At 35.0% G+C, this 10,407-nt stretch overlaps 1 protein-coding gene across 1 annotated transcript; it reads right to left on the bottom strand.

Annotated features, from left to right (window-relative positions):
• Positions 1 to 1,292: 1,292 nt before the first annotated feature.
• On the bottom strand, positions 1,293 to 4,431 carry LOC103940781 (cytokinin dehydrogenase 1-like). Its single transcript, XM_009350954.3, has 5 exons — positions 3,622 to 4,431; positions 2,770 to 2,897; positions 2,311 to 2,571; positions 1,944 to 2,206; positions 1,293 to 1,859 (listed from the first exon to the last, which is right to left on the bottom strand). Exons 1-5 carry the CDS (start codon positions 4,280 to 4,282, stop codon positions 1,538 to 1,540), a joined length of 1,635 nt encoding a protein of 544 aa, XP_009349229.1. The 5' UTR covers positions 4,283 to 4,431; the 3' UTR covers positions 1,293 to 1,537.
• Positions 4,432 to 10,407: the final 5,976 nt, after the last annotated feature.

A 10,407-nucleotide genomic window follows, 5' to 3' on the forward strand; every position in this document is an offset into this window, starting at 1 on the left:
TCCGATGCCTTTCACAGTGTTTCTCTGGTGAATCATGGCAAACCACCACCACCAAATAACTCAGCGTCGTCCTAGCTTTCATTCCCACCCAAACTTGATAGTTTTTGGTTGCGATTTCACAACAAACGAACGCAGTCTTCTCTGGAGCTCACGGCTGCGATTCTGCCTTTCTAGCTTTTCCCGTCACTCGCCACCACCTCTACTTGACTCTCCTCGAACTCAGGAGCAAAATCCATCCACGGTTCAAAACATCGGAGTTCTGGTGACGTTGATTTGACAATCACCCATTTTAGGGTTTTTCAATGAACCATGTTGGATTTCAGGTATTTCCCAGCCAACTTGGACTTCAGCTCAGGCATGAAAATTCTTCCCCATGGTTTGTTCTACAATCTTGTAAAATTTAGTAATTTTTAGAGTTTTGATCAGAATTCGTGGCGCATGGCCAGGGGGCCGACTTTGCCTTTTTAAGGTAATTTCGATATTCTTATTTCATATTTGATATTCGATTGATGTGATTCAATTGTTTGAATCTAGTATCATAAACTTCTACCACTTGAATATTTAAGGGTTAAACGGTTTAAATACGATGGTGAACTACGAATGGCTTTGATCCCGTTTGACAGTACGTAGGCAGTCTAACGAGGAGGTTAGATGCAGCCATAAAGTAATCAAAATAACATTTAGAATAATTGGTTTTGAGAGGAGATTTAATATGGTTAATAGACTAAAGATTAACCATGACTTTATTTTGGCCTATCACCGGATTTTGCTTCCGAGTTTTTGGTCTTTACACCCAAGCAACCCAAAGTCTTCCATATCTTGACCTCACATAGACCCAATGAACTTCCGTAACTATCAACACCACAATCGAGCATGTGACTAGGATGGGCATGTCGTGATTTATGTAAGTATCCAGCTTAATTACCGTAGCACAAGGGATGATCGTGAATATACTCTTTCTTTTATCCTGCACCTTTGCATGTATTTGGGCTTGACTTGGGACGACTCTTGTGACAATTGGGCTTTGAGACTTGCTTGGGCTTGTTCATGACATATCTGGGCCTCAATAATAACATATAAATAAATATTTACTTATAATTAGAAGTATACATAATTGTATTGAGATACAAAAATTGCAAAATAAAATGGCTATAAATTATAAAATATTAGATATATTGAAAATATGGGGAACAAGAATGTTCATCCAAGTATTCAACTAGTCTCTTATAATTTATTGCAAAAATAACATGCAAAATAAAGTTATTTATTTATTTTTTGTCTAAGTGAGAATCGCGACTTAAGCGGGCTTCTAGATAGGTCTAGGTGCCCTTTTCTAAATTTCAAAAGTCTAGGGATTACTTAGGACGGTCAGTTGCCTATCACCTAGGCAGGGCCACGACGCTAGGCAGAGATTTTTAGAACAATGCTCACTATAGAACTGGAAATCTGAGAAGACCATACGGTTTTGGACATTATCGATCGTCTCTGGCTCTGTGAGGCAATTACTGGGTATAGCTCATTCATTTTAATACCATTGTTATAATATTGGTATTCCCTTTTTGAACATCATCTGTCCGGGAGCAAGGATTGCCAGTGGATCATAAGAAGACTTCCTTCTTGCAAAAGCCTTCCATCGAGGGCCGAAGTGAGCTCGCCACTCTCCTTGGGTTCTGTAATGAGGAAGATACTGCTTGATACCAAGGTCGGCTCTAGCGCTGTATTCTAGTATTCTTTTATTTTGTGTTAGAATGTATTCTAGGCCGTCTGTTCCTTTGGAAGATGGCACTGCAGATGATAGCAATGCCACTAGGTAGAATACATCTTCATCTGGGGTTACCAAAGATGTGTTGTTGTTCCACCTGCAATACAATAATTGGTCTAAACCTGAGAAATATGGAATTGAGAATTTTAAAGAAAATTTCATAAAAATGTAGAATAGTTACTTGGTTTTGTTGACTGGGTACATAAGGATAGGACCATTGATATTGTTTGTGAGAATGTTACCAAAGACCTCATCTGCAAACTCGTGTATTCTGTTTTTTGGAATGAGTAGGTTCATCCACGGGTGGGGAACTTCCCATAGTCCTTTCGCTCGGAGTTTTAGCTCCGACAAATGCACTCTATCTAGGAATTCGACAAACGAAACTTCGGACATGAAGAGGGTGGATGGGATATAGTGCAATTTTAACAGTAAGCTTTCAGTTATCTGCAAACATGAAAATTTTCAGCGACTAGTTTAGCATGTAAATGTTGTGTTTTCCATCATCGGAGCAATACGAAATACATTGTTCGTTTCTGTGAATGTCTCACCTGATCTATGACATTCGTTACGTCGGGGTTAAAATATTTGGCCATTTCTAGGCAGTAAAGTGTTTTTCCATCCGAATTGAATTGGCTGGCTTGCATTGGATCTTTAGGATTGAAAGAAGATCTCCAGTTATTGAGAAGACCTGTTCTGTTAAGTATTACAAATCCTTCGATATATTCGAATGAATTTTCAGATGCTATGAGATACTCTTGGTCTTTAGAAAATGATGAGAAATCTAAGTATAAAACTCTAATCCATTTCACCTGTTAATAAATAAACTATATGATTAGAATGGATGCGTAAATAAAATAATTATAATTAGGGGTTCTTGTTAGCGTTCTAAAAATGTCCTCCCGCACTCCAATTATGTACAACACTTAGAAGTGCAGGATGAATTTTTTAGAGTGCCAATAATAGAACCCTTATACATCAACATTATAATTCAAGTGGTTGTATATTACCATCTTTGGTGCAGGTTCAAGAGAAATTCTGGCCTGTGTAATTATGCCAAACTGACCTAGCCCTCCAAGAACACCATAGAAAAGGTCTGGATTTTTGCTTTTTGAGCAGGTAATTACTTCTCCTTTTCCTTCAATCAAAACTTCAAATTATAGTATTCGCACATTTTTTTGGCCAAGGTAAATTCGAATTGTTGCAATTAAGTGTAAAGTTATAAATGAAAACATTTTAGTATACTAGAAAAAACACACTAACACTTCAAGAGCTACTCATATTGTTATTTTCTACTTGATTCTTAACTTTGTAATTTCTTTTCAGCCCTTCTCTCATTACAATGTCAGACGAGTGTGTTTTTTTTATTTATTTATTTTTTTTTATAAGGATCCGTTTTGTTTTTCTAAGTGTTTGTTTGATAATAATTTTGTTTTTATTTTTAGGTTCACTTTTTGTGTTCGAGATAAGGGCCGAATAATTTTTAGGAAAAAATAGAGGTGAAGAAGGTTGGTGGAAGAGATGTAGAAGACATAAAGAAAGAATGAAAAGAAAATTTTGTAAGTGAAAACAACTTAAAATCGGTTTATAATTTCATTTTTTATGTTGTTACTTATGCATTTTTTTCCAGATTTCTCCCACTAAATTTATTCATTTTCTTCGTTCCTCATTTTTCCCCTTGTTTTCCTCTGAGTTTAATGTAAGGTCACTATGTATGACTACTTTACTGCCAAAAAAATAAGAGGTTAAATCACAAAAATGCCCTTTTCCTTTCTCTGAAATGATGAGTGATGCGTGCTACGTGTTTTGTTGTGCTGCCATTTCATGCTCGGGAGGGCTTAAAGTGGTTTTGTTTGGCATACCTGTGACAACCTGCAGCCGGTATACGTTATTGATCTGGGGACCATGCCGGAAGGCCTGACCGCTGATGCCGGCGTACGATAAGGTCCCACCGACAGTGAGATGAAGGTAATCGGTCCAAGATTTCGGTGCCAACCCAAGTTTGAGAGTCTCATGCAGAATATTTATCCACAGCTCACCACCTGAAACATCCACATAAGGTCGCTCTCCAGTGTGAACCTGCATTTGCGATCCCTTGAGCGATTCCATGTTGATGACTACACCTCTATGAGCTTGTGCTTGGCCTTGAAGGGAGTGGCCGTGGCCTCTGGCGGCAACAGTAAGCTCCGAAGCGGAACCCATGTTGAAAATAAGTTTCACCGTTGAGGAGATATCGGAAACTGATTTCGGATATAGGACTGCTAGTGGGAGGGACTGGTATGTATTGCCAAAGTCCTTTGCTGCGTGATTGTTGTTGTTGAAACTAAAGTAGCCGTCCAGGCTTAGTGTCTCCAAAGATGAAGTAACATTTAAGTGAGTTGGAGTGGCTGGTTTGGCAATGAGTTGGTTGGAACAAAGGTTGGTTGTTCTATCCGGTATGCACCCCATGATTAATAAAATCAAGAAAATTTTGAGGCAGACAATGTTGTTCTGCTTGAGGAAGCTGTAAAATGGTGAGCCCATGTAGCAAGTATTTTGAGGATTTTGAGAGAGAGAGAGAGAGAGAGAGAGAGAGAGGTTTTCTTGCTGATCTTCTGAGAGGCAAAACAAGAGGATAGGCGCAGAGAGGAGCGTAAAAAATCAGAGGTAGAGAAGACAATTTAAAGGGAAGGTTTTAGGCGGCATAGTCAAAACACAGTTCGACAGAATATAGACTATATAATTGTTTCTATTAGGTGTATTTTAGGCTTGAGTAAGGAAAATATTTAGGTCAGTTCTGAGGCGCTTATGAGGTCATGTATAACTTGAACCAAGTACTATCCCTAGGGTAATGGTACATATAACTTGAGCCAAGTACTATCGGTAATGGTACATATAACCTGAGCCAAGTACAATCCTTCGGGTAATGGTACATATACCATCAAAATGTCACAACCTTTTCATTACAAATTGATATTAATTGATGTAACACAAGAGAAGAAATTTTTTGGCAAAAACAAATTAAATGCAGATCAAAGTTGGTCTATCGATAAACAAACGAGACATTTACAAATCAATTTGTGATTGAATAATTGTCGTTTAAGATTTGTTTGATAACACTTTCATGCTTTGTGTTTGTTATAGAAAACAGAGAAAGAGGATATGTATGAGAGAAATGATAAGGTAGAAAAAGATGGATATGAGCCAAAAGGGGTCTAAAAGAAAAACAGCCAAAGAACTACAAAATTAATTTTTGATTTGACGTATTTTTCTTCATTTCTCCTTTATTCCTTCCTCCTCCTAGCTAAAGAAAAATACAAAATCCAAAACATGAAAAAGTGGTTTCAGGTCACAAAAACCGTATTTATGACAATATTTAGTGTGCTTTTGGGTCAAAAAACCCTTGATGCGATTTTTTTGAACAAGTACTTGCTTCAAGAAGCATTTTTTAGAATAAGTACTCGCCTCAAGAAGCATTTTTTAGAATAAGTACTCGCTTCAAGAAGTGCTTTTGTAAACTTCAAAGTGGCCACGGTCTCTAGCTAAAGAAGAACAGCTAAAACCTAAAAACGAAAGTGTTAGGCCATCTTCAACCGAAAGGGGATCAAAGGGTCATGTTTAGCCTCTGTTCAGATGATAGTCCTGTAAGAAATTATTTTTTAATAAACAGTGTCAAGCCATATTTATATACCATTTCCAACCAAGGGGGCCAAATGGTCATAGACCAAAACATAGTCTGTTTGACAACAAAAACTCATCTCCAACCGAAGGAGGCTATTTTTAGCCCCCTCAATAATTTATTATTTTAATTGAATTAATATAGTTAATTGAATTAAACTACCATATTAAGATAAGGTTTTCAGATGTGAGAAAATGGTGTACCAATGGTTATGGAATTGAATTAATTTTTTAGCCACGTGTCGAGATGTAATTGGTTATGGAATGGTGAAATGGTGAAAATGATGTGAGAAATGGTGTAGAAATGGTATAGGAAAAAAAATTAGAATTTAAAAAAAAATCATCTGAAAAAATTTCAAATTCCAACGGTACCCTGACATCAACTAGCCGTTGCTAGCTTGCGTCATGCTGACATCATGGTTACTGTTGCATGGATTTGGGCTGCTACAAACAGGCTGGCTGGCTGGCCTTGTGGCTAGAATATGACTCAGTTGGGCCCACAAGCCTTTTGGCCAAGCTCTCGATTGGAGACAACATTTGTGTCAAAACGAGCTATATTTTGACCTGTGACCCTTTAGCTAGGCCAGTTGGAGATGGCCTTACAATATAACTTTCAGGTTTCCTTGTACGTTCCAATTTTGAGGAGATAATAAACATCACAAATGACAAGAAAGTAAAAATTCCAAATGACCTTTATCAACTTTCGGCTGATTTATATTTGTACCTCATTTTCTCAAAGTGCTTTACTGTTGTCGATATTTACCACTTCAAGTAAAAATCGTACAGTGAGACCAGTCACCACACATAAAGGGCATGGTCCATGAACTTAATTACTTGCTGTTGATCATGATTGCAATGTCCTTATTTATTCTGAGCAAGACTACTGCGTATATATATCAGGTTCTTTAAAGGAATAGATCCTTATTTATCAAAAAAAATAAGGATACTTTCTTAACCATTAGATCTAATTTTAATGAAATTATGCAATTGAGATTAAATCATAGGCCACAGAATCTCAACTACAGGATTTCATTAAAGTTAAATCTAACAGTTAAGAGGATGTCCTCATTTAAAAAAAAAAAAATAAGGATCCCTTTCCTTAAAGGTTTCATATATATATATATATATATATATATGTTTGTGTGTGTGTATGTGTGTATATATATATGTATATGTGTGTGTATGTGCATATATATATATATGTGTATGTATGTATGTATGTATGTATGCATGCATGCATGCTACCTCACGTATTAGAGAGTACCTTTATTCAATAATTTTCTGCTCGGAGAGCGATTCAGGGGATGCCCCCTACACAGCTGCTGCATTCTGTTCGAGTTTAGTGTCAGGGGAGTCGGATAAAAGTGGGGTCCCACTGCAGCGTTTATCTTCAGCAGCATGCATTTTGTGGTTTTTGACTCTTTTTTCCATTGTGACTGTCTCATCTTTTTGATAATCACGTGAACAAGCAAACCATAATATTACTCCATCGATGGAGAATTATATGGACCATCTCTCCACGAGTCGTTTAGCAAGCTAGTTGTAAACTCTATAAATCTTAATCACCAAGATTTGTGTGGTACCGATGAGGAAAAACGCGTGCAACTTTTTCTTTGTCAGGTTTTAGGGTTTAGGGTTCTTTTTGTTTTTATAGCAGCACGAGGCTTGTAGCTTGGTATGTAAGATATTAGGTTTTTATCTTATCATGTGCTTAGATAATCGATCAGATTCGATGTAGACATATATAATTCATATGTCGGTCCTTCAACAAAAGATGGATGCTCAACAACCTCAATGCGTTATACATATTGAAAGGAGATGATTCGGCGATGTCAAAATCTTTAATTAACAAGAGAAATATGACTAGACAAAACGCGTGAAAGTATGTTGAATGAAAATCATACAATAATTAGATTATTTTCAGAAACAAGAAAAGTCTGTCGTTAAATTTACTTTAGGATATTAAAGTGACAAAAATGAAACATATGTTGTCATGACGATGACAAGGTCATGTAGGACATGTTACATGTGACTTTCACGAGGCATCGAGAAAAAATTGTCTTAGCCGTGACTTTGGTACCAGGACCAACCACACGTCTGTAAGTATAAGTATGTCCCACGAAGTCTAATGGGAACATATGAATAGTAAGTAAAAAGACATTCTTATTTCTTTTTTCTGGTCGGGGAAGACATTCATATTTCTTAGAAGACTTGTTTATCATAAGTACCTGGCTCAAATCCTCAGAACACGTTTAAAATTGCTCTTGTGAACTTGAATCTTGTTGTGGACTTGGACAGCGTTTAGTGTTGCATAATTTTTCACCTCAATATTTATATACCTATTCAATTACTTGTATCCCTACATATAGATCATAAGAAGGAAGGAGCATCAAGCGCTAACTATTCAGTAACTTAATATAACGTTACCATGCGTTTGAGTTCATTCTACAATATTTTTCTATGATCCAAATCATTTAGTTTTTATTTTTTTCATTCAAAGACCATCCTGATAAAAAATTAAATTAAATTGGAAGTGTTTTAAAAATCTAATTATGAAAAATAAAAATATTTATTGACATAATGTTGTTGAAAATCTAATGAATGTCCATGACAATAAGCGATGGCTAAATGATTAATTGATTTGGAAGAATTTTCTCAATGATGTTTAAATGAAGACCTAAAAAATAAACAATGAATTCATGATAAAATATCATGGAATGGATCCAAAAGTATAATTAGCGTTGTATTAAATTACTAATTAGGTTAGAGGTTAATCACTCGGTGACTCAAAATTTATCATCAAAGAGGAAATTATTAGTGTGAACTTGAATGTTTAGTGGGCTGAGATTAATATGTTCAATGTGGCCATTTGCCTAATCATTTTCAACCTCAAATAATTATTTATTTTGGATGTTTAATGTCACCGTCCGAGGAAAGCTATGTGCATCCATTGGTCATAGACGTATTCAAGTATCATTATGTGTTGGTGGCATGTAGGGGCCTGGGTTACTTTGGGCTGTGTAGATAGCAAGGATTGGAAAGTGGAACATGGGGGACGATGAGTATGACAGTTTGAATGGAGGAAACACTATAAAAGTTAACTGATTGGCTTTGGAGTCTTTGATCCCAGCACTATGACATCCCTAAAATGATTCTCCGATATCAAATAGAATCGACTATACAGTATATGCTTTGCTTTTTTGTGGTTGATGGGAAGAAAACTTTGCAAGAAAGGTTGAATAAACTATCATCGGTCCCTTGTACACTTATTGAGGAGAGAGATGAAAAAGGGGGAAATTTCTAAAATGTCGTGTAAACTTATCTTTTTTAATTTGTCATATGAACTAAAATTTTCAGTAACTTGTGATATCAATTTTTTAAAATTGTAAATTTGTCATCTCATACTAACGAGTCATGTACCATACACATGACTTGTGTTCAGTGTTATTTCAGACTTTTGACCTCATTTTCACTAGCTTTTTTTTTTAATTTTTTTTATACAAGGATATATTTACTATAAAAGGTGGAGGAATAAATTGGTTTCGGATATTTGACCTCCTTTTCACAAGTTCTGTACTTCCCCTTGGTACGAAACCAAAAATTTTGGCTTGTAAAAACACTATGTTGTGTTTGTTTCAAAAGCTTATGGTGAACTACTAAAAAATTACATTAGGCTTACTAACATGCAGTTTAACTAATTGCAAGCTTTGAGAATTCAATGCGGTACATCCTATTCTTAGAAAAGGGAGTTAAAATATCTAAAATAATCTTGAAGGAGTGTGGGGAGTTAAAAGGTCCAAAATAACCTTGAAACCAAATCATAATACGCAAAACACATGACTTAGTTTGGATGGACAATTGAGATGACAAATTAATGATTTTGAAAAGTTGAGATGGCAAATCCCGTAAAATTTAAATTTATATGACATATTAAAAAAGGTGTATAAGTTCATATTACATTTCAGAAATTTTCCCAAGAAATAAATGTTGGGATTCTTTGATATTAAATTCCTTTTACCAAGTTCAAGTTTTATTGTTTTTTGTAGGAATATGTATATTTAATTTTGATAACCATTTTGTTTTTAAATTTATTTATTTTTATTTAAATAGTGGAGACACATGAGAGAAATAAGGAGTATAAAAGAATGAAAAGAAAAAAAAAACATAGTGTAAGAGACGTAGAAGAAATTTACAAGAAAAGATATACAAAATCAAAAACTAAAACTAAAAATCAAAAGTTCTTTAAAATCATTTTTATTTTCAAGATTATTTTTCATTCATACTTCTTGATTCATTCCCCTCCAGTCATGCACACTTCTTCATCTCTCTTTTACCTGCAGATACTTTCCTTATATCTCAAGCACAAAAAGCAAAAACTAAAATCTAAAAATGAAATGGTTATCAAATGAACCTTTTAATTACTTGAAAATATGAGTAGATAGTGAATACAGAGCAAGGATTGGAGCAACTACTATTCCGAAGTTTATGCAACGATACATTTACACTAAGGTGTAGGATTAGGTAAAGCCATCACGAGTCAGCAGTGATAAATTGATATTAAACTCATCACACATGAAAGTAGAACTGAAGAACTCTCACTTAATTAGTGAAGGAATTGTTGGAAAATTTAATTCAAAATGAATTAAATTATTTTATGTAAATTGAAAATATTTGATGAGTTGTGACTATTCAGGAATAAGACTGTTATTGTTCAATTAAAGAGAAAAGGTGCAACATTTGACTTTTGATTGAAGAGATGCAACTTATTGGCTCTTCAAACAGCACTAGTAAGAGTCACTTCTACATCTATATTAGCAATACTGAAGCTCCTACATATAAATTGTATATTATTTTGTTAGGAAGAGGATCTTTTCCGGATTTATTTTGTGGGGATTCTAGGAATCTCCACATCCTAACTGTTCATTATACATCGTGCAACCAGTTTTTGTCAGGTACTATTTGTATTTAATTTTAAATAAAAAAAAATCAAA

The sequence above is a fragment of a genome, unplaced genomic scaffold (genome assembly GCF_019419815.1).
Source record: "Pyrus x bretschneideri cultivar Hongxiangsu unplaced genomic scaffold, Pyrus_bretschneideri_v1 Contig9, whole genome shotgun sequence".
Classification (NCBI taxonomy): domain Eukaryota; kingdom Viridiplantae; phylum Streptophyta; class Magnoliopsida; order Rosales; family Rosaceae; genus Pyrus; species Pyrus x bretschneideri.